The sequence below is a fragment of the Piliocolobus tephrosceles genome, chromosome 3 (assembly GCF_002776525.5).
Source record: "Piliocolobus tephrosceles isolate RC106 chromosome 3, ASM277652v3, whole genome shotgun sequence".
Taxonomy (NCBI): Eukaryota; Metazoa; Chordata; class Mammalia; order Primates; family Cercopithecidae; genus Piliocolobus; species Piliocolobus tephrosceles.
This window is the reverse complement of record NC_045436.1, coordinates 117,526,833-117,552,647: the sequence shown is the minus strand read 5'-3', so window position 1 is coordinate 117,552,647 and position 25,815 is coordinate 117,526,833. Positions and strand designations below refer to the sequence as shown.

At 36.5% G+C, this 25,815-nt stretch overlaps 1 protein-coding gene across 1 annotated transcript in view; it reads left to right on the top strand.

The window, feature by feature from the left end:
* Positions 1 to 224: 224 nt before the first annotated feature.
* Positions 225 to 25,815, top strand: part of NPFFR2 (neuropeptide FF receptor 2) — a 100,433-nt gene continuing 74,842 nt past the window's right edge. The window contains 2 exon segments of the mRNA XM_026446915.1: positions 225 to 360; positions 363 to 510. Of these exon segments, the coding sequence (XP_026302700.1) occupies positions 225 to 360; positions 363 to 510 (284 nt within the window).

Here is a 25,815-nt window from a genome sequence, read left to right as displayed (position 1 = left end):
ACTTTTGCACGTAGACAAATAATTTTCAGATTACCTTCTGATTAATATCATCATCATCTCTATTTTACAAACGAGGAAACTGAGGCACAGAGAGGCTAAATCACTTGTCCAGGATCTGGAGGCAAGTAACGGCGATGATGCTAGTCATACTGATGCTTCCTTTTCTTTGCTGCACTCGAATTCTGAGTTTCACAAGAATGTACCTGGGTGCCCATTAGCGGGATATGAATAGTTTCTTCGGAACCCCAGCGGTCAGCTGGTGCTTCCTGGAGAGTGACGTCTTATCTGAAGGGGTCAGGGAGGCGGGGAGCGAGCGCAGAGCACTCAGCGCCCTGCACCGCGGCGGGGCAGCCTGGAGCGGAGCAGGGAGCCCGAGGCGGACAGACCTCGGCTGGGGTTGAGCCGCCAGACCGCGAAAAGTAGCTGGAGCCAGAGCAGGGACAGAACCTGTTGCTGCAGACGGGCTTGGTGGAGTCTGGTTCCCGCCGCCGACAGGGCTCGCCGGGAGAGGTAACAGCATCGGCCAGTTTGGCTGGGGGCCCCCGCGTAAGGGCGCGATCCCTCTCTAATGCCTAACGCTTGCCTGGATGATACATATTAGCAATTGGGGACTGACACCTTGGATTTTTCAAATCCCTTCCTAATTATACAGGCACCCCTTTGGTCACTGGCCCGACATTGGGGGACTTCTCTGCCCTGGATGTCTGCACCACAGATGGCTGTGACCCCAGGCTTGCCAAGCAGGGACCTGGTCAAGGGATGTGGGGCGCTTTCTTAACCGTAGAGTTCCCCCCAAACCCTCTCCAGGGCTGTATTGTAACTTTGTTGAATTTTCTTAGCCTGTTTGAAGCTAGCGAGTTTCTAAACTGTTTTCATTCGTGATGCTTCTGAGCAGTGATCTTTGTGTATCTGAGGCTTCATCCTGTGCATTTCCACTTGCTAGAAAAGCTAAAATGAGGTTTCTGAGCTGCGTCCAGAACACCAGAGTCCTTATTTAAGGCGTTTGGATAGGTTTTATCCCCTTTCGGGAGTGAGATAGGGTTTCCAGACAATACCATTTTAGTTCTTCTGCCAAACCATCAGGCATTTTCCAACAGTGCTGCCCTAGGTCAAATTTAGGGTCTGGAGGAGAGGAAAATGATCTGCTTCAAGCTGTCGTTCCAGTTAAAGACAGAACTACTAACTAAAAACCAAAAATACATTTGTTCATTTCCCATTTCTCCTCAGCTAGACTGTAGATATTTGAAATATTTATTTTTTTAAATCTTAATTATAACAAGAATTATACAAAGATACCAAAAATACATTTGTTCATTTCCCATTTCTCCTCAGCTAGACTGTAGATATTTGAAATATTTATTTTTTAAATCTTAATTATAACACGAATTATACAAAGATGCTGGTTTACTTTTTTTAATCCAAATATGCAAAGTTGTTGTAAACATATATCTAAATTTCTAATTCCATTCACATCCAAATAACTTTCAAGTGGTAACAACTAATGAGAGAAAGAATGGAAAAATCAATGGTTTGTAAACTGTGAAGGACATAGTTTTGTTTCCGTCTGGATTTCTAATTAGACCATAATAATTGAGTAAAATTATAATAATGATGAATCTAAGTTATGGTTGAATTTGCAAAATGGCTATAACATGCTCAAAAATAGTGCCATTATCATCAACAGAATGGTAATTGTATGCAGAATTCAATTAGAATATTTCATCTGTTAAAAACGTCTATAGGTTGATCATTTAATAAAACAGTGATGCAATATAGTGCAGTAACAGTACTTACTGCACTGAATTTAAAGGCACATACTAACATTAAAGACTGGCTATTGTACTAATCAAAAATGTGCTTTATTGCTTGAAAATAACAATAATAACAATATATCACTATCCTATTCTTTTTCTCAATATTTGTTTTTCCAAAATCCATACACCCCAATAAGATCTTTCTACTAGCCATGATTTCTTCATGTCTATAGAAAACTTTAGAGCATTTGAGGCTTAAACTTATTTTTGCTTCATCTATCTATTTGTCTGTTTTATCTGGCAGTTTTATTCTTGGTGCATTTTATGAACACATTACAAAGTATCTAAAATTATATATTAGAAATTCATTGTTTTATTTGTATGATTATTTTATCCCATAGTTCCTATAAATCATACTGCTCACCAATACTATCTTTTACAGATGCCAAAGACTATAGGTTGAATAAATATGAATTCACTATAAACCAATGAATTATTTCTTCCTGAAGTATCAGTTTATTTATTGTAGTTGTTCTTTGGCTCTGTGTGTGTGTGTATGTGCGTGTGTGTGTGTGTGTGCATGTGTGTGTGTGTATGATTTTTTATGAGAATTCCATGCAAATGCCTCTGTGATATTATAAACCTTTTCACTGCATTGCATTAAAATGGATTTCCAGCTGTAATATGGAACACAAAATAAGGACAACTTCATGCCTTGAAACTTCAGATACTTAAAAATAATAATTTTGTAAATACTACCCTCCTTATTATGGAAAAAAGGACATTTATTTTAGCTAAATATTTTAAAACTGTCAAGCACATTCAAAGAAAATGGGGTAAATACAATCTCCCATTCCTAAAACATATCTGGATTAGTCTTTTCTCATGCTGCTATAAAGGACTGCCTGAGACTGGGTAATTTATGAAGGAAAAATATTTAATTGACTCAAAGCTCTGCAGGCTGAAGAGGCCTCAGGAAACTTACAATCATGGCAGAGGGGGAAGCAAACATGTTCTTTTTCATGTGATGGCACGAAGGAGATGTGTCAAGCAAAAGGGGAAAAGCCCCCTATAAAACCAGCAGATCTCATGAGAACTCACTCACTATCATGAGAATAACATGGCGGTAACTGCCCTCATGATTCAATTACTTCCCACCAGGTCCCTACCGGCAACACATGGGGATTACAAGAACTACAATTCAAGACAAGATTTGGGTGGGGACACGGCCAAACTATATCAATATTTATATAGTATTTTAATAATCTTAACAAATTGTTCTCTTAAACATGTGAATTTTATGCTTACCATTAACCTGATGTTAACAGTTAATTTTCCTTTCCTCTCTGTTTCCCTTTGATTTTAAGTTCTAGCTTTGTGGATAAATTGGTTCTTAAATGAATTTTCCAATTCTCTTGAAACTGAACATTAAGGCTTTAGGGAGACTTTCACTCCATTAGACTAGAAGGAAATGGAAATATACTACCCATACAAAACGATGCAATGGTCACTACAGCAGACAGCTGTTGGGAATGGGTCTGGTATCCTTGCTTTGTGGAGTTTTCAAATACGAGACTTCTAAAAGTAAAGAAATTAGGTTTCTTCCCAGTCAGGCTTCTAACTGGCTCTGTGCCTCAGGCGAATCATTTAACTTCTCCATGTCTAAGATTCCTCAAATGTAAAAGGATGAATTATAATTTGATTTCTAAAATCCTTTCACCCCTCTAGATTTCTCTGTTTCTATGGTAGAGGGCAGAGGATCCAGAGTGAGAAAGCTCATATATCTTTGCTTTGCCATTTGAGAGCTTCTGCCCTTAGGCAAGGCCCTGAAATTCTATGACATCATCACCTCCTCTATAAAATGGCCTAATAGAAGAAATTAACAGAATGATCTATTGTGCTGGATACTGTGTCTGGTACACAGGGGATGCACAAGAATGTTTTTAACGCACCCATATCTGAAAAATCTAAAGGGATTTCTGCCTGTGGCAGGGGAGGAAACGAGCTAAAAGCAGAGGAGTCTCTCCTGCATCTGCAGGTGGGCAATTCCCAGTATAGTTTCTACAGTTTGCACCAGAGACCAGGAAAAGAGAGGTCCAGAGCTCAAGCATAGTATGAATGCCTCCTTGATATCTTCCCATAGTTTAGTCCCCCCAAAAAGGCAAAGTGAGTCAGGACAGCATAAATATTAAATTTAATGCCACACATGAATGACAAGACATGTCCTATTCTGGTTTCCATGTCAAACTAGGCTTGATTCTATTACAGCTAAGCATACCAGCTAGGTCGTATAATGACCATCAGAATAATTGCACAATCCAAATCACACCACACCAGTAATTAGAAAAGAGAAAGAAAAAAGAAACAAACAAAATAACTCCCGAAATGTCAAAAAATTGGTTCTCTTTCAACTGTATTTCCATTTAAAATTTAAAGTTTTCAAATATTATGAAAGTATATTTCTTACTATTTTCTTCTTGGGCTATTGTAAGAGTCTTATTTAGGTGTCTACATGGAGTCTGGGTTCCGTGTGGCAGTTGCAGACTAAAGTAACTGCCATTAGGACGGATGAGCCTTTTTCTAGTCCCTCAGACAAGTCTCAGTTGATCCATATTTTCAGAATTCTGGAAGGTTTACTAAACGTATTAGAATATTATAGTTCTGGTTGCATTCCCACAAAATTTAGAAAGCATCAATAATTTCCCAAAGTCAAATGAGATCAAAATATCTAAACTTAAGTGAGCTGTAACCATATACATTATCTCATTTAATCCTCATGATTTTAGAAATTGAGTATGCTTACAATCCGTTTTTGGTGTTTAAAGAAACTGAGGCTCAGAAATAATTTGCCAAAGTAAACATGTTTACTAGTTTGAGGAACCAGGATAATGAACTCATGTAGTGTCCCAGTCCATGTGCTTAAATTCTACACTGCAGGGCTCCCAAGTATGTAGTAACAACAGCTTACAATCAACGTACCAATTTCTTTTTATACTGATCCTTTCCACATGAAAGCTATGTACCTAGGAAGAGATAAATATTACAGTCCTCATGAAGATTTTTCTAAGTGGAAATAAGAAACATCGGAGTTATTCGTGAAACTTTTTGAAATGTACCACCACAGATTAGTGGGCTGGAGTTGGGTTTGGGTGGTATGTGTGTGTGTGTGTGTGTATACACACATTATATATATCTAATATATATACATTTAAATATATAGTATATATATGATTCTGAGTCAAAATTATTTTCATGATTTCCCATAATGAAAAAAATTAGTCTCAATCCACATTGCCATTTTGCAGCCATAGACTGACTAATCTTAAGAATCGTAAGTGTTGTCTTGGACAGGAGGTATTTAGAAAAATTATAGTAAGAAGATAAATATTTCTTAAATTTAGCCTCACCAGAATTCGAGCTAAATCAAATAGTTGTATATATTAGAATTTACCACCTGCAAACGTACAAGGAAATAAGGACACATTTCAGATTAAGTGCTTGCACATGACCTTATGATTCTCATATCTTGGGGGAGTTTGTGACTTATAAAAACTGCTTTATCTTACCAAGAGTGCCATCTCAAACACCCTATCTCCTTGCTAAATGTAAACATTCAAAGAGGTGATACTCGCGGTGCTTAGGATTTCTCTCAAATCCCCTACTTTCCCTTAAAGTATGGAGTCTCATTTAAAATCTTTAAGGTACCTCATTTAGGCCACTCATGCCTGTAATTCCAGCACTTTGGCAGGCAGAGGCAGGAGGATCACTTCAGCCCAGTTCGAGACCAGCCTAGGCAACATAGTGAGAGCCAGTGCCTACAAATTAAAAACAAACAAACAAACAAACACAAACAAACAAAAAAAGCTAGCTGGTCATAGTGGCACATACCTGTAGTTCCAGCAACTCAGGAGGTTAAGGTTAAGGTGGAAGGATCGTTTGACCCCTGGAGGTTGAGGTTGCAGTGAGCCATGATTGTGCCACTGCACTCCAGCTTGGGCAACAGAGCAAAATCTTGTTTGTAAAAAAAAAAAAAAGAAAAAAAAAAAAGTGGGGGTCTCATTTAAAGTCTCTAAATTTTCCTTCCCATTTTACTTCCTGTCCTTGCATTCTTGGCACACTGATAATAAACTGAATGTGGGGTCTCTCTAGGATCACACCTTCCACTCTTTGTAAGGATGCTGTATCTCATTTACAATAGACAACTCTCTCAGCAGAGTTTACAGCCTTGCGTTTCTCTTTCTCCTTACTCATGATCTCCTCTTCTGTCTGGAATTCCCCATCCTCCACAGGTATGCAAAGTGTTTTCTTTGTTTGTTTTTGTCCTTGGGTAGCCATTTATATCATTTATATCAGTGTTACTTAAGGCTTAGAAGCCTTTGGCTAAAATCTTCCCTGTTTGAGGGAGTTCCCTTTGTTCCTGCTGTTTTTTCAGCTGGAAAAACTACATTAAGTAATTTCTGTGATATATGCTTCTTTCAAAACTAGTGGCCCTGTGCTTCCCTTAACACAGAAGTATCAAAGACCAGCATGAGCTTGGCCAATATCCTGAGCTTACTTTTCTTGATATTTTGATTATCTAGGTTTTAGTAAATTCTAATTCATGTTCACCTACAGAATTAGTGCCCAGCTTGAAGATTCTACAGTATCCAAAGCCTTACAATTTCTCACTGTCCCTATCCTCAGCTCTCATCTCTTTTTTCCTCCTTTTAGACTCTCGAGCCTTGAACATGCCAAGCTCATTCTCAACTATAGTTTTTGCACCTGATGTTCTCCCTGCCTGGGAATCGTCCCTCTCAGAGCTGCGTGGGAGGGGTTCTTTAAGTCCTTTCATCTTGGGTCTGGAACGCCTCTCCACACTGCTGGTCATCACAGTATTGTCTGATTTGTGTCAAAGCCCACTTGCTAGTGGAGACTATCTCCATTTATGTGTTCACTTATCAATGATATTATTTCCCAAAATGAAATATAAGTTCCATGAGAGATGTACACTATACTTTCATATTTATTGCTGGCCTCAGTGCCTAGAACAGAGTCTAGCACATAGTAGATACTCAGCAAATATTTGTTCTGTGAAAATTTTACATCCATTTACGTATTAGATTCTCCTGCATCTTTTTATAGGTACAGACAAGTAGCTAAAACTTCAACCTTAAGTTGCCCCCATGATTCATTCCTGTTTCTAATTCTTTTCTGTTGATCCTACCTTAGCTAAAATACCAATAAGTCTATATATTTTTTCCTTTAATATGGAAAAAAAATTGAAAAAGCTATCACTGCACCATTTTAATATACATTCAGGTTCCATAGTATCTGTATATGTTAGTTCCAAAGAATAATCTGGATCTAAGTACTAGGAAAAACTAAAATAAAAAGTAGCACAACATTTACTTTTTATTTAAGTTACATTACCCATTCCATTATTTTCTCTCTTTTTTTCTTTTTTTTAAATTATACTTTAAGTTCTAGGATACATGTGCACAACGTGCACGTTTGTTACCTATGTATACATGTGCCATGTTGGTGTGCTGCACCCATTAACTCGTCATTTACATTAGGTATATCTCCTAATGCTATCCCTCCCCCCTTCCTTCCACCCCACGGCAGGCCCTGGTGTGTGATGTTCCCCTTGCTGTGTCCAAGTGTTCTCATTGTTCAATTCCCACCTATGAGTGAGAATATGCGGTGTTTGGTTTTCTGTCCTTGCGATAGTTTGCTGGGAATGATGGTTTCCAGCTGCATCCGTGTCCCTACAAAGGACATAAATGCATCCCTTTTTATGGCTGCATAGTATTCCATGGTGTATATGTGCCACATTTTCTTAACCCAGTCTATCATTGATGGACATTTGGGTTGGTTCCAAGTCTTTGCTATTGTGAATAGTGCCACAATAAACACATGTGTAGCCTGTGTCTTTATAGCAGCGTGATTTATAATCCTTTGGGTATATACCCAGTAATGGGATGACTGGGTCAAATGGTATTTCTAGTTCTAGATCCTTGAGGAATCGCCACACTGTCTTCTGCAATGGTTGAACTAGTTTACAGTCCCACCAACAGTGTAAAAGTGTTCCCATTTCTCCACATCCTCTCCAGCACCTGTTGTTTCCTGACTTTTTAATGATTGCCATTCTAACTGGTGTGAGATGATATCTCATTGTGGTTTTGATTTACATTTCTCTGATGGCCAGTGATGAGGAGCATTTTTTCATGTGCCTGTTGGCTGTATGCATGTCTTCTTTTGAGAAATGTCTGTTCATATCCTTTGCCCATTTTTTGATGGGGTTGTTTGTTTTTCTCTTGTAAATTTGTTTAAGTTCTTTGTAGATTCTGGATATTAGCCCTTTGTCAGAAGAGTAGATTGCAAAAATTTTTCTCCCATTCTATAGGTTGCCTGTTCACTCTGATAGTAGTTTCTTTTGCTGTGCAGAAGCTCTTTAGTTTAATTAGATCCCATTTGTCAATTTTGGCTTTTGCTGCCATTGCTTTTGGTGTTTTAGACATGAAGTCCTTGCCCATGCCTATGTCCTGAATGGTATTGCCTACCCTCAGAAATAATACCACACATCTACAACCATCAGATCTTTGACAAACCTGACAAAAACAAGAGATGGGAAAAGGATTCCCTATTTAATAAATGGTGCTGGGAAAACTGGCTAGCCATATGTAGAAAGCTGAAACTGCATCCCTTCCTTACACCTTATACAAAAATTAATTCAAGATGGATTAAAGACTTAATTGTTAGACCTAAAACCATAAACACCCATTCCATTATTTTAATTGGCATGATTTTTCATCTTTAAAATATATTTTGAAAATATATACATATATAGAGATATAATTTTGTATAAGTGCCTAAACTAAATTACATCATAATGTTCTTTTTTAATTCTTAATTTTTAAATTTCCTTTCTTAATTGCCTCTGTCCACCTCTTCTCTTCTGTTTCCGTGTTACAGGTAACCAATTTTAACTGGGTTCTATTACGTTAGATTTGTAACTACTCTTATAGCCATTCACATATATACACATTCAAATCAATCTTTTTGTCATCATTTAAAAAATATACACACCTTGTTTTCTTACTCATGATTTCCTTGTGGAAATCCCTCCATGTCGATTGTTATGGATAAAATTCAATTCTAAATGGCTATATATAATATAACATGATATGGATAATAAGAAACAAATTCAACCATTCCCTTTTTGATAAACATTCACTTTGTTTCCAGAGATTTCTATTTTGTTGGGTTTTGTCATATAATAAGGCTACAATAAAAGTAATTATTTAAAAGCTATTTTATAGAGCAAAGGTATTTTTCAATTTTAATGTATATTGCCTTATTGCCTTCTAAGTACTACAGTTATTTACATTTTTACTAGAAGACTATGACACTGTTCTTTACTCATGTCCTTACAGCAATAGGTGTTGTAACTGTTTATATTATTAGTTGTTAATTTGAATTTCTTAACTACTTGTGAAGTTAAATATATTTTTATATTCTTCAGATGTTTGGACTTCTTATGTAAATCATTTATTAATATTCTTGCCCACTTTACTGAGATGTTAGTATTTTTCTCAATTTCTATGTTCTTTGAATATTGTAATTATTAATGCTTATCATATATAATAAATGTTTTCCGTATCGTCTGCTGCCTTTCTTCATAACTTTATTGTGCACAAACTATTTATAGACAATATATTTAATTTTTATTGTATACATTTTGGATTCCAGTGTTGATTAATATGATTTTTCTTATTACTACATTAGACATGTAGTCTTCTAGATTTTATTGAAGGATTTTTATTTTTAAAAATTTTAGCATTGGTTTTTAATTCAAGTGGAGTTTTAAAACACATGCCCATAAATAGTGAGCCAACCTTCACTTCTTCCAAACAGCTTACTAAATATTTCATTCTTCCCCTTCGAATTGAAAATCCACTTTTGACATATTTTAAAATCTCATGTATAATGGGATCTATATTTGTATCCTTGATTCTGTTTCACTGACCAATTTCTCCATTTCTATGGCAACACCAAATTGTTTTGATTATATTTGCCATAGATTATATTTCTGATATCCTAAAAAGCATATTTCTTTACTGTTTTTCTCCACAAATGTTCTTAGCTTTTCTTGGGCACATTTTCTTCCCTCTGAACTTTTAAAAATAATATTCCAAAACAAATCCTGTCACTGCTTTGCAAATATTTTTACCAAATGAACTGTTTGTATATACATATTTTAAATGATGTTATATTAAATTGATATATTAATTTGGGGAGATGACTTATAAATTATTAAAATTTCTCTTCCAAAAATTGAGCATGTTGTTCAATTTTAAAGAAATTTAAACATATTTCAATGGGGTTTTATTTTTTATGTCATTATTTTATATTCCATCTTTTTCCTGTTAAATTTATTTTTATATATATATGCTACATTTTAGTCACTGCTGTAAAATATGTGTATATATATATTTAGATATATTCATTTACATTTCTAGGTGCTATTGCTAATATTAAGAATGACTACTTTTTAAAAATTTTTAACTTATTTTATATTCAGGGGATACATGTGCTGGTTTGTTACAAAGGTATATTGTGTGATGCTGAGGTTTGGGGTACAGTTGAACCCATTACCCAGGTAGTGAGCAAAGTATTCAATACATAATTTTTCAACCCTTGCTCCCTTCCTCCCTTCCCCTTCTTGTATTCCTTAGTGTCTGTTGTTCCCATCTTTATATCCATGTGTTCCCAATGATTAGCTCCCTCTTATATGTGAGAACATGCGATATTTAGTTTTCTGTTTCTGCAATTATTTGCTTAGGATAATGGCTTCCAGGTGTATCCATGTTGCTGCAAAGTACATGATGCTGTTCTTTTTTATAACTGCATAGTATTACATGGTGTATATGTATCATATTTTTAAAATCCAAACCACTGTTGATGAACACCTGGGTTGATTTCATGTCTTTATCATTGTGAATAGTGCTGCAATGAATATATGAGTGCAAGTGTCTTCTTGGTAGAATGATTTATTTTCCTTTGCATATATACCAAGTAATGGGATTGCTGGTTCGAATGGTAGTTCTATCCTTAGTTCTTTAAGAGATCTCCAAACTGTTTTCCACAGTGGCTGAACTAATTTACTCTCCCGCCAACAGTATGTAAGCATTCCTTTTTCTCCACAACCTCATCAGCATCTGTTCTTTTTAGTAGTAGCCATTCTAATTGGTGTGAGATAATATCTCACTGTGGTTTGATTTGCATTTCTCCGTTGTTTAGTGGTGTTGAGCATTTTTTTCATATGTTTGTTGACTGCTTGTATGTCTTCTCTTGACAAGCGTCTACTCATGTCCTATGCTCACTTTTTAATGGAGTTTTTTTTTTTTTTTTTTCTTGATTTGTTTAAGCTCCTTAAAGATTGTGGATATTAGACCTCTGTTGGATGCAGTTTTCAAATATTTTCTCCCACTCTGTAGGTTGTCTGTTTACTTCATTGAGAGTTTTCTTGGTTGTGCAGAAGCTCTTTAGTTTAACTAAAGTCTCACTTGTCAGTTTTTGTTGCAATTGCTTTTGAGGTTTATAAATTCCTTGCCATGGCCAATAATATGGCTTGGCTGTGTCCCCCACCCAAATCACATTTTGAATTACAGTTCTCATAACCCCATGTGTCCTGCTGTTCTTGTGATAGTGAGTTCTTATGAGATTTGATGGCTTTATAAGGGGCTTTCCCCCCTTTTGCTTGGCTCTTCTTGCTGCTGCCATGTGAAAAAGGGAATGTTTGCATCCACTAGTCCAGCGTGAAAATGGACTAGTAGAGTATATTGGTACCCAGAATGGGGTGCTTCTAAAACGGTAGCCAAAAATGTGGAAGCAACTTTGGAACCTGGTAAGTGGCAGAGGGTGGAACAGTTTGGAGGGCTCAGTAGAATATAACAAATGTGGGGAAGTTTGGAACTTCCTAGAGACTTGTTGAATGACTTTCATCAAAATGCTGATAGTGATACGGACAATAATGCCCAGACTGAGGTAATCTCAGATTGAGATGAGGAACTAGTTAGGAACTGGAGCAAAAGTGACTCTTGTTTTGCTTTAGCAAAGCGACTGGCAGCATTTTGCCCCCTTCCTACAGATCTGTGGAACATTCAGCCTGAGAGAGATGATTTAGGGCATCTGGCAGACGAAATTTCTATGTGGCAAAGCATTCAAGAGAAAGCAGAGCATAAACGGTTTAAAAAATATGAAGCCTGATTATGAGGTAGAAAAGAAAAATCCATTTCCTGAAAAGAAATTTAAACCAGCAGCAGCAATTTGCATAAGTAATGAGGAGCAAAATATTAATCATGAAAACAATGGGGAAAACATCTCTAGGGCACATCAGGGCAGCCCTCTCATCACAGGCCCAGAGGCCTAAGAGGGAAAAATGGTTTCTTAGGCCAGATCCAGGCCCCCCTGCTGTGTTCAGCCTTGGGACTTGGTGCCCTGTGTCCCAGCCACTCCAATCACGGCTAAAAGGGGTCAATGTACAGTTTGGGCCATGGTTTCAGAGGGTGTAAGTCCCAATCCTTATTAGCTTCCATGTAGTGTTGGTCCTGCAGGTGCACAGAAGATAAGAATTGAGATTTGGGAACCTCCACCTAGATTTCAGAGAATGTATGGAAGTGCCTGGATGTCCAGGCAGAGGTGTGCTTCAGAGACGGAACCCTCATGGAGAACCTCTGCTAGGGTAGTGCAGAAGGGAAATGTGAGGTTGGAGCCCTGACACAGAGTCCCCACTGGGGCACTGCCTAGTAAGCCTATGAGAAGAGGCTACTGTCTTCTAGACCCCAGATGGTAAACTCACTGACAGCTTGCACAGCTTGCACCATGCACCTGGAAAAGGTGCAGACACTCAAAGTCAGCCCATGAAGGCAGTCAGTAAGGGGGCTGTACCCTGAAAAGTCACAGGGGCAGAGCTTACCAAGGCCATGGGAGACTACCTCTTGCATCAGTGTGACCTGGATGTGAGACATGGAGTCAAAGGAGATAATTTTGGTAATTTAAGGTTTAATCCCTATTGGATTTCAGGCTTGCATGGGACCTGTAGCACCTTTGTTTTGGCTAATTTCTCCTATGTGAAATGGTGTATTTACCCAATTCCTGCACCCCATTGTATCTAGGAAGTAACCAACTTGCTTTTGATTTTTATAGACTTATAGGTGGAAGGGACTTGCCTTGTCTCAGATGAGACTTTGGACTTCGACTTTTGAGTTAATGCTGGAATGAGTCAAGACTTTAGGGGACTGTTGGAAGGTCATGATTGTGTTGTGAATTGTGAGGATATGAGATTTGGGAGGGTCAGGGGCAGAATGACATGGTTTGGCTGTGTCCCCACCAAGATCTCATCTTGAATTGTAGTTCCCCAAATCCCCATGTGTAGTGAGAGAGATCTGGTGGGAGGTGACTGAATCATGGGGGCACTTACTTCCATGCTGTTCACATGATAGTGAGTGAATTCTAACAAGATCTGATGGTTTTATAAGGGACTTTTCCCCCTTTTGCTTGGCATTTCTTCTTGCTGCCACCATGTGAAAAAGGACATGTTTGCTTCCCCTTCCACCATGATTGTAAGTTTCCTGAAGCCTCCCCACTCCTGCAGAACTGTGAATTAATTAAGCCTCTTTCCTTTATAAATTACCCAGTCTTGAATATGTCCTTATAGCAACATGAGAATAAACTAATACAGCCAATGTTTTCTTCTAGGATTTTTATAGTTTTAGGTCTTACATTTAAGTCTTTAATCCACCTTGAGTTACTTTTTTTATACGGTGAGAAGTAGGGGTCTAATTTCGCTATTCTGTATGTGGTTTGCCAGTTATCCCAGCACTACTTTAACAATATTGATTCTTTGAATCCATGAGCATGGAACGTTTTTCTCCTTGATTATGTCATCTGTGATTTCTTTCAACAGTGTTCCCTTTTATACACATTCTCACCAGTGTTGGTTATTTTTTGTCTTTTTAATAGTAGCCATTCAAACTAGGGTAAGACGATATCTCATTGTGGTTTTGTTTTGCGTTTTCCTAATGATTAGTGATGTTGAGCTTTTTTTTTTTCATATAGCCACTGGCCATTTGTATATCTTCTTTCAAGAAATCTCTATTCATGTTCTTTGCCCACTTCTTACTGGGATTATTATTTTTTTTCTGTTGAGTTGTTTCATTCCTTGTATATTCTGGATTTTAGTGCCTTTTTGGATGAATAGTTCACAATTATTTTCTTCCATTCAGCAGAGTCTCTTTACTATGTTCATTATTTTCCTTTGCTATGCAGAAGAAGCTTTTTAGCTCGTACTAATCCCATTTGTCTATTTTTGGTTTTGTTGCCTGTGTTGAGGTATTAGCCATAAAATCTCTGCCTAGACAAATGTTCTGTATTGTTTTCCCTATTTTTTCTAGTCATTTTATAGTTTTAAATCTTAGATTTAAGTCTTTATTTCATGTTGAGTTGATATTTGCCTATGGTGAAGGATACGGGTTCAGTTTCGTTCTTCTGCATACGGATATCCAACTTTCCCAGTACCATTTATTGAAGAGGTTGTTTGTTCCCCGATGTATGTTCTTGTCCCTTTGTCAAAAATCAGTTCGCTGTAAATACCTGATATACTGATTTTGTTTCCTTTGGATAAATACACAGTAGTGATTGCAGGATTGAATGATATTCTATTTACACTTGCTTTTGAGAAATTTCCACATTGTTTTCCATTATGGCTATACTAATTTACATTCCCACAGCAGGGAGTGTATTTCCAGGTTCTCTATTCTGTTCCATTGGTCTATGTGTCTATTTTTATACCAATACCATTCCTCTTTTGGTTACTATAGCCTTATAATATATTTTTAAATAGGATGGTGTGATACTTTTGCCTTTGTTCCTTTTGCTCAGGATATCTGAGCAGCCAAGTACAGATGTTGCTGAGTTTATGATGTATAATAAACCCATGGTTAAGTTGAAAATGTTGCAATTCCCAAATACATTTAGTACAGTTAACCTTCTGAACATTGTAGCTTAGTTTAGCCTACCTGAAACATGCTCAGAAAACTTACATTAGCCTACACTTGGGCAAAAATCATCCTAATACAATACATATTTTATAATAAAGTTTGAATATCTCATGTACTTTATTGAATGCTGCGCTGAAAAGAGAAAAAGTAATGGTTGTATAGGTACTCAAAGTATGGTTTCTGTTGAATGCATATGGCTTTCATATGATCATGAAGTAGAAAAATCCTAAGTTAAACCTTTGAATGTTGGGAACTGTGTGTATTGATAAGGGTGTGGAGTAATGAAAATTTTTACTCGCTTTGGTCACTTTGGAAAGCAATCTGATTTCATACAATTACAAATGTATTTGCCCTATATATGCATAAGGAGATATGTATAAAGATGTTTATTGCAGTATTATTTATAATAAAATAATGAAAAAATTAAACCATTAATTAAAGAATGGGAAAGTAATATGTAATATAATCATGTGGTAAATACCACAGGTAGGCAAAAAAAAAAAAAAAAAAAAAAAAAAAAAAAAAAAAAAAAAAAAAACAGCTGCCATGATTTGGTTAAATGAAAAGACTGGATAGATTTGAGTACTGGCCCTGTCATAACTTTGGATAGTTACTTATACTTTTCCTGCTTCAGCATTGTAAAATATAGATAATGCTATGGTTTGAGAGCTCCCTCCAAAACTCATGTTGAAATTTAATTGCCAATATAATATTTTTACTAACTGGGGCCTTTAACAGATGATTAAGTCATGGGAGTTTCACCCTCATGAGTGGATTAATGCCATCATTGCAGAAGTGGGCAAGTTATTGCAGGAGTGGGTTCCTGATAAAAAGATTAGGCCAGCCCCCTTTTGTTCTCTATGTCTCACATGCTTGCTTACCCTTCCATAGTGGGATGACCCTCACCAGATGCTGGCACCATCCTCTTGGACTTCCCAGCCTCCAGACCCATGAGCCAAATAAATTTCTGTCCTTTATAAGTTACTTAGTGTGTGGTACTCTACTATAACAGCAGAAAAAAAGACATACTATTCGTATTGAAAAGTGATGCTGTTGTTATAGCAAAGTGCTGGAAAGGTGGAAGCAGTGAAACTAGATAATGGGTAGAGGCTGGAAGAATTTGGAGGAGCAGGCTAGAAAAAGCCTAGATTGCTATGAATGTAGCATTGCAAGCAACTCTGGTAAGGGATCCAAACAAGAGGAGAGCTGTAGGGAAACGTGAAACTTTTTAGAGATTACATAAGGGGTGGTGACCAGAAGGCTGATTAAAATATTAATGGTAAAGGCCATTTTGATGAGGTTTCAGAGGGAAATTAAGAACAATGTTTTAGACACTGGGGTAAAGTCCATCCTTGTTTTACAGTTGTAAAGACCTTGACTGAATTGTGCCCAAAGCCTGAGGGCTTTGCAGAATGCAGAGCTTAGAAGTGATGAACTAAGATGTCTGGCGGAAGATATACCCAAGCAGCAAAGCATTCAGGCTGCTGCATGGCTGCTTTTAACCATATACAGTGAGATGTGAGGGATGACTTCAATAAAGAACTTATAATAAAACAGGAAACAGAGTGAAAGGATTTGGAAAATTCACAGCTTAGTTATGTAAGTAATTTAAAAAGAAAAAAAGAAAATTTCAGAAGTGAACACTAAGGATGTGGCCAAGTGACAATTGCTAAAGAGATTAATATGGATAAAAGCCAGGTGCTATTTATCAAGACCATGGAAGAAAAACCCTGAAGGCATTTCAAATATCACCGAGGTTGCCCCTTCCATCATAGGCCCAGAGCTGTAGGAGGGCAGAATGGTTTCTGGTGATGGTCCTGAAGCATCCTCCATGAGCTCACTGCCCAGGGCTAACTTGGGTCTCTACTGATTGCAATTCTAGCAATGTGCCCCTAGTCTGCACTGTGAGCATCTCATATCTAAGGTTTTGATTTAACGCTTTTCCAAGTGTGCATGCCCAGTCTGGGATCTGGTTTAGCTCTCCCTGATCTACTTTGCCCCACTGCTCAGGTTTCCCAAATCACAGAACTCATAATCCTTGTGATTACTTGCTCAATGTTTTGTCTTTTATACAGGATTATTAGCTTAATGCAAACTGTTAAGCATGAGTATTGTGTTTAAGTCACAGCAGAAGATCCTAAATGAGTAATAAATGAATAAAAATTATAGAAATATCTTCATATATGTTAATAATAGTTGGGTCTTTCAGAGTATTTCAAATAGTAACCTTCTTTCTACCCATCTGAATTTGGAGCTATTTAGAGATAGACGCAGAAATATATATGCTTACATTTAGGATAGATGCAAACATATAGACATCAAAATATCAATTTTATTTCTGTTGAAACTAACTATTTGAGAATGTATCTAGGGACTGTGGGCAAGGAATAAAGTTATTTCTAAATTTGACAGATTTCCCCCACTCAATCTCTCATTACAGGGAGATGACTAAGTTCATATATATTACAGTTCATATTATATTATGTGTGTATATATTACACACACATGTATATTACACACACACACATATGTATATGTACAGGTCATCTCCCTGACATATATATACACACATGTACATAAATACACAGAGAGCATATGCACCTTATTGGCAGCAAGATCCAATAGGGAGCAACGGAAAGGCCAGAGACACTCAAGTTTAGTTTCTTTTACCCAAGTTCCTGATTCTTGAAGAAGTGAAGGAGGAGTCAGGCAACTTACCCAAGAGAAGATTTCAGGAGTAGAGAATAAGTTATCTCTAGGAGGGGGTAATTTGGTTTTTGGGTTTTTTGTTTATATTTTCTGTTTTCCAATTATCATGAACTATTTTTAATCAGATAAAGATTCTTAAAACATAAATTGCAATCTTAATTTTTCTTGGCCTCTTATTTTCTCACAAGTGTTAATTTGGCCAATTCACAAAATATGTATGCCTGTGTAAAATTGTAGATCTCCTGTGTGGGAATGAAAGAAGTATCTGATGGACAAAATGAGCAAAATGCTTAAAGATATACAAAAGAGAAACATCTATATTAACTATTTACAATTACTTGGGGATAGCTTCTTGTGTGAGAAAATTATATCTTAAATGGAGTGGCTGGTGCCAAGTGACATGAGTACTGATATTTTTTAATGATACTTTGGTAATGTGGTCAAAATATGAAATAACTTCTTCCTTTATCTTTTTTTTCCAATATTTTTCTACTACTTCTCAGTAAGCATGAGTTTTGTTGGAATTATTGTGAAGTTTTAGAGTTAGAATGTAATCTTTTTCCTAATTTCACAGATCATATTAAAATTTGCAAGTAGTTATATTGCTTGTAGAGCCACAATGAGGAGTCATGTTTCTTGTTCTGCCAGTTAATGCAGTGTCTGTTTTAGAATACTATCATCTATCCTAGTTCACAACTTTTGAAGATCCTGTGAAAGAAGATATGTAGGGTAGTCAATATCAATGAATTTTCCAATAAGGAAAAGGAAGAAAGTTCTCATTCCCTGATTTTTCAAACCTACCTTTTACCGTTGTGTTTGATGGTTTTACTGCTCTATTACACAGCATAATTGGATTGTTTTCTCTGAAAGTGAATAATAAGGACGAAACTTTAAAAATAGAACTGTTTGAACGTAGAACTTACTTTTATTAAGAGAACTTGTCCTCTGAAAATTATCATTTGGAAACAGAAGCCAAAGTACATTTAATAAATAGCATCTTTTGCAATCAATGCCAAGGCTGTGTTGTGTCTTTGGTTGTCTTTTGGTGAATCTACAAAGGAGCATCAACTTAGTGTCCTCATAAAAGACACATGTGTGTTCCACTACATTCAGTGTGAACAATATTTAAATTTAGCTTGCCAAGATATAGTGAAATAGAATTTTGCAGGGTGGTTATTCTGTTAAAAAAATGTATAAAACGGCCTAGAAAATAATCTTTAGGCTAAAGCTGTAGAAAACAGACTGCCATTGATTTGCAGAATATGTTGTTTGGTGTTTAGACAGCTGGAAAATGTTTGGTGGGAGAATTTCAAAAACCTGCTGTAATTGTAGCCTTGGGTATGATATGGTATACCAACTAAGAGATCACCTTACAAAGCTATGATCCACAGGCAATGCTGTCTTAGGTGTTATAAATTCATATTTATCTCAAAAATTCCAAATATCTATTGAGATACTGTGATAGAATAAGTACACACATTTTGATCTTCTTTCCCAGCTCCTAGTCAGACCTCCTGAAACTCTTGTAAGTGCTAGTGGTAAAAGCCATAGGAGCACCTTTTATTATAATACAATTAGTTTTTGTTCCTGGCTCTTGACACAACTTCTAAAAATGTGAAAGGATAATCTTTTGCTAGTCATAACAAGCCCCATTCATCTATACTTGAATTTCTGTCAATGAAGTGACTTGTGGAAAGCCCCTAAGGGTGGGGTTACTGGTTGTGAGGGAAACCAACACCATGATTAGAAGGGTGGAGCCTTTAGCACTTCCATCCAAACCTCCAAGGACGGGAGAGGGGCTTGAGGTTGATTTAAGCATTAATGGCCAATGATTTAATAAATCATGCCTATGTAATGAATACCCTAATCCTTCATAAATATTCTAATCAAAGGAGTTTTGAGATTACCCATGTTAGTGAACACATGGAGGGCTGTAAGTCTCAATCTCCAAACTATACATACCAAGAACAAATAATGTCACACAAATCCTTTGCCATTGACATTAGCCAGAAGGCAGAGTACTATATAAACCAAAATTAACATTTTAAGCCCCCTAACCAACTGAATGGAACCCTCTTTTTTGCTAAGGGCATTCAAAAGTTAACCTGAAAAACTAGTTCAGTCTGTGATGGGAAGGGGGGTTGTACGTGCTTCATTATACACTCCTCCCTTTACAATTCGGGCACAACTGAACAGCATTAACCTTAAAACTGACACCTTAAGACTGACAAAACAGACTCTTTGTAGCAATAAAATACCAAATTTCAATCCGACTCTAGTATAGCGTGACGTGACAAATAGCAGGCCCTGGAGGAAATCAAAGTATTGTACCTCAAAATATATTTCTTCAACATATTTTGAAAAGGCCCTGCAAAACTGTCTCTTGTGGGAAAAATCTACATTCTGTAGAGAATCCCTTTCCCTTTTCGGGTCTTTTCCCTGATCTAGGAGTGATTAACTAAGAGTCTGGCACCTTTTTAAGTCTAATAAGAAACACTTACATTCTATTCTCTTTGAACCTGGAGGCTTTATCTTCATGATAAAAATCTTGCTCTCTACAACCCCTTATCTTAACCAGACACTCCTTTCTATTAATTTCAGTTCTTAGATAATAACTTAACTCTTTCAACCAACTGACAATCAGAAAATCTTTGAATCCACCTATGACCTAGAACACCTTTACCCCTTGCTTCAAGTTGTCCTGCCTTTCCGGACCAGTCAGTGTACATCTTACATGTATTGACTGATATTGTGTGCCTCCCTATAATACATAAAACCAAGCTGTAGCTCAACCACCTTGGGCACATGTTCTCAAGACGTCCTTGGGCTGTGTCATTGGCAATGGTCCTTGGCTTTGGCTCAGAATAAATCTCTTCAAATATTTTACAGAATTTGACTTATTTTGTCAACAACTTCAAACCAAGTTATCTGTAAATAGAAAACAATAATAATGACAACAACAATAAATACTGATTTCAAGCAGATATGTTTCTCAAATTCCCAGATCCCCAGGCTTTGTGGAGACAAAAGTGGATCTGGGGGAAAGAAAATAGCATGGAGGAGATAATCAGAGAACAGAGAGCCTATGAGTGAACTAAAATTGTCCCCAGAAAGAGAAAGTTTACCCTAGGAACAAAAATACTATAAATAGTACTGGAAATTCTATAAGAAAGGTGATTTTTCATATCCACCAACAACGTTTTATAGTTTTAAGTGTATGCATTTTATACATTTTTTCTTAAATTTGTTTCCATGTATTTTAGTTTTTTATTTATGATAAATCAAGTACTTTAAAAAATTTTACTTTTGGGTTATCCATTGCCACTATATAGAAATACAATTATTATTTGTAAATTGACTTTATATCATGAGAACTTACTAAATTATTATTTATGATGACTTTCATATAGATTCAGGATTTTATATGTACACAGTCATGCATTATGCCAATAAAGACAGTTTTAGTTCCTTCTTTCTGATCTGTATGTCTTTAATATACTTTTTTTCCTAATGAGCTGGCTATATCTCCAGTACAGTGTTGAAACAGAAAGAACAGACATCTTTGCCTTTTCCTTATCTAAGAGCACAGTATTCAATCATTTTGCCATTGATTACTATAGTAACTGTATGTTTTGTATGTATCTCCTTTCTCAAATTCCCTTTTCTCCAGTTTTTAAAATCATAAATAGTATTGAATAGCATGTTCATATTTTGAGTATACATTTATGGGAAACTCAATATTATTAAGATTTTTATTCTCTAAAATTGATCTATAGATTCAGTTGATCTATAGATATCATTGAGATCTATTCAATCAGATTCAATCCAAAAAAATCTCAGCATGCTTTTTTGAAGAAAATAACAAGCTATTAATGTATATGGAAAAGCAAACAACCTAAAAGAAACAACAATGTTTTTAAATGAACAAGTTTGACTAGACTACTTGGTTTAAAGATTTGCTGTAAACTACAGTAATTGCGACTGTGTTATTGGTGTAAGCATGGCCATGTAGACAAACAGAACACAATCACCAGTACAGAAATAGACCCACACTAATATGGTCAATTTATTTTAGACAATGGATCCAAGATAATTCAATTAGAAGAGGCTAATCTTTTTAATAAATGATACTGAAACTATCAAATATCCCTATAAAAAATTAACCTTAACTCTTATATTACACCATACACAAAAATTAAATTGAAATGGAACACAAATGTAAACATATAAGCTAAAACTATAAACCTTCAGCAAATACACCAGTAAATCCATTACAAAATATTGTTCATATAAGCCAAATAAGCCCATCAAGTGCAGTACTTCTTAGTTGCTGAGGAGGTGCAAATTAATGGAACTGTCTTTCCCTTTGGAGGGAATAACTATTATAGCCATAGACCACTGTTCTCCTAGAAACTTTATTCAGGTGGCAAGTTACTATTTTTGTGTGTGTGAGGATTATCTCCTATTCTCTAGTACTCATGTGTTTCATCAAGGTATCTCATGAATTAGCTAATTTCTGCTCCCTGGGTCTGATTAATATGATTTCATTGATTTAGTAGACCAGTGTAATGACAAGATGGGCAAGGTCCCTGTAAGATAGATTATGACAAAGTTAAAGAAAAGACATAGTTTCACATAGTGCTGAGGTAAAATATATACTACTATCTCTGCACAGTGAAAACAAATTAGTTTTTTGACTCGTTTGATAGTTTGCATGGAGAAAACCTATTTGTCAGACTAAGAGCTGCACACCAGATTCTAGGGGCTTCTGTACTATGGGATTTAAATTTACAGTAAGTCCCTGTCATTTTCCAAGACCTGTCTATTTTCTTAAATAGGCAATTTAACAGGGATGTAAGAGGAATCAACAACTCTGTGTCTTTGAAATCTTTGATGATGGCACTAACCTCTGTAATGCCCCAGTGATACAGTAATTGCTTTTGGTTTACTATCTTGGTTGGGAGAAGAAAATTACAGGGTCTTTACCTTGGCTCTTCCTATTCTTATAGTATTAACTCTATGGTACAGGGAACCAAAGTGGGGTTTCTTCTAATTGCTCAGTATGGATATTCCAACTTATATTAATATTTAGTCACCAAGAGAAGAAAAGAGCATGGCATGTATGCAGACCTACTGGGTCTACTGTGAGACAGACTCAGGCTAATGTTCTATTACTATCTGACCTCTATAAGCCTCCACTATAACTTGTGACCCAGAATTAATCTGGGAATGTACACATTAGCAATGATCACAAATCCTGAAAAACCTGGTTATTTTTCCCCCCAGAGAATTATCACTTTAATAATTAACTGCAGTTTCCTTTATTAAAATACCTATGGAAATATTTGAGGCAGTGATGCATGATGCTTTCTTAAGTGGATCCAGCTTCCGCTTTATTAAAGAGATTTTATGCCTGTGAATGGTTCTGGTCAAAAATTGGATGAGAGACTATAGTTTTCCATTGTAGTGACTTGAGACTGACTTCCAATCTTTATTCCTAAAGTATAACTTTAGTAGAAAGTACACCTACTTCAATTCTTGAGTCAGTAACATTTTATAATAATCTGTGCGTCAGACGTTCTTATTACCTTATTCAACCTGCCTCCCATTAGAATAAGTACACTCACCTTTGTCTGACAGTTAAGTGTCTGTCTGTCCAGGATTCCATAATGCCTATTGTAATCAAGGAGCCTCTTTCAATGACGCCATCTCCAGCCATTATATATCTACTGATTTCAGAATATAACCATATTCAAGGATGCTGGCACTTCATTGACCAATTCATTTCCCAATGCTTTGATAAAATAGAAAGATCTCTGGGCCCTCCTAGGGATACAGTGAAGAGGTAGATTCCCTCCTCAATATTATAACAAAAGTGTAAAAGAATATAATTTTATTTAATGTAGATTAATGTTGAATTTAATGAATCAAGAAAACAGATTTATTCCAGTTACATAAACCAGTATATTAAATTCTGAACCTTTGGGGAAAACAATGTGTATATATATATAGACGTTGAGCTGAGAATTTAAAATGCTGAGCTTGTCATTCTTATTATTATGTCGGGATTTTTCCAATGAGGTCAGAAGACAACCCACCTGAGTCCCCTTCATCATCATTTTTCTACTAAAGTCCCCATTTAGTAGCTGCTGAGATGTTCATTCTGAAACTTGCCTTTAATGGACATTTCATTCTATTAAAAACCCTGCAATAATTTAAGTAGCTTTTTTGCCACTGCATGTTAGAGATTACAAATATCACATTTTTCACTGGAAGCCATTTATGTACCCTACACAATATCAGTCAACTGTCTCTTAAAGGAGAGTTTCAACAGCAGAAAGTCATTTAATTCAGAGTATATGTGCTCACCAAAGCATTAGAAATATTGGAGGATCAAAGATCAGGGAAAGCTGCTGCTGGCCGTAGGTTTTAGAAACCTCTATCAAGTTCTAGAAAAAAACAGGAAGGTGTAGAACCAGTGTCTTCACTGCAGCACTGACAGTCATGATTTGCAGAGCACCTGGAGGTTAGTGAAAGACTTTCTATCTGCTGAAGCTCGTAGATCTGACTGTCACTGCTGGAGGAGCAAAGTAGAGCTTTCTGCCTGTCTTTCACCTTCCAAATCTCATAACTGCTTTTTGCTATTGGATCTAACCCAGAACTAAAGAAAGTTACTTGTTTCCAGCCCTGCGATACAGGAAGATTAAAGTCTGAGACGTGCTAATCTGTCACTAGACAAGTGACATAGTGGTTAAGAGAATGGGCTTTGAAGCTCTGGAGCCATATCACCTGGATTCAGAGCCAGGTTCCTCCACCTGCTATTTCTATGACCTTTGGCAGGGTGCCCAATTTCTCTGTGCCTCAGTTGTGACAGTTTTGAACTGTAGCTAATCTCCCTACCTCAGAGATTTTTAAGAGTTAGTTCACACTTACTGTATGATAATGCCTGGTATATGTAAGTATTTCTTTGCAGGAACATGGATGAAGCTGGAAACCATCATTCTCAGCAAATTAACTCAGGAACAGAAAATCAAACACCTCATGTTCTCACTCATAAGTAGGAGTTGAACGATGAGCACACATGGACACAGGGAGGGGAATATCACACACTGGGGCCTGTCGAGGGGGTGGGAGGCAAGGGGAGGGAGAGCACTAGGACAAATACCTAATGCACACAGAGCTTAAAACCTAGATGATGGGTTGATAGGTGTAGCGACCACCATGGCACATGTATACCTATGTAACAAATCTGCATGTTCTGCACATGTATCCCAGAACTTAAAGCAAAATAATAAGTAAATAGACAGATAAATAAGGACAGAAAAAAGAAATTATTACTAAAATATATGAATGTAGAAAATGGTTTTGCAAATATGCAAATAAAGTGATTAGGCATTGCATAATCTGTTGGAACTCTTTGGTACTCATTTTTTTTTTTTTTTTGAAGTATTTCTTTCCACATGAGCCATAATTATTTAACTATTTTAGGTGTATGTTATTTTTGAGGCTAAATATACTAGCAGCTAGATTATGTTTAATCAGCATTACTTTTACATAAAGGACACTCATCTGAAAGCTCAAGGTAGTATAGAAAGTCATTATATTTTACTTTTTCATGAAGGCCAAGGAAAAATACCACAGCTCTTTTTACTCTTCTTGGTAGGATCACAATTTTGTTAAATGTCCATAAATAATTAAGATGCCTCTAAAGATTTGCTCCATAACTGTAAAGTAATAAAACAAAATCTTCCAATTTGAATTTCTCTGGAAACACTGATTGCAACTTAATCAATTAAACTTTTCACAAATTGACTTTATAATTTCATAATGTTTTAAATTCATTCAAGAGTAGGCATACTGTAATAGATTGTAAAAAAAAAAAAAATGGTCATGATTCTTCATTCTTTCCCATATCTCTGTCCTTTTCAATGTGAAATTGTAGCTTCTTCCATAAAGACATGAAATCTTCCTGATCCCTTTAATCTGGGCTGCACATGTGACTTTTTTCCCCCCCGACAAAAAGTGATGGTACTCCAGTTGAGGCTTTGTGATTCTTTCTTGCTCCACTGCCTTTATCATGAGAATATGCACAAGCTGGCCTGTTAGAGGATGAGACTTGTGGAACCACATGGAGCAGAGCTGACTCAGACCAGTTGTCTCAATCAAAGCCCCAGATGTGTGAGAGAGGCCAGGTGAAATTAGCAAAGCCAGCCCATAGCGAAGGGGGCAGCCCCTCCACATCTGTGGGTGTTTCTCATCAGGTGGGACAAGAGACTGAGAAAAGAAATGAGACCCGGTGACAAAGTATA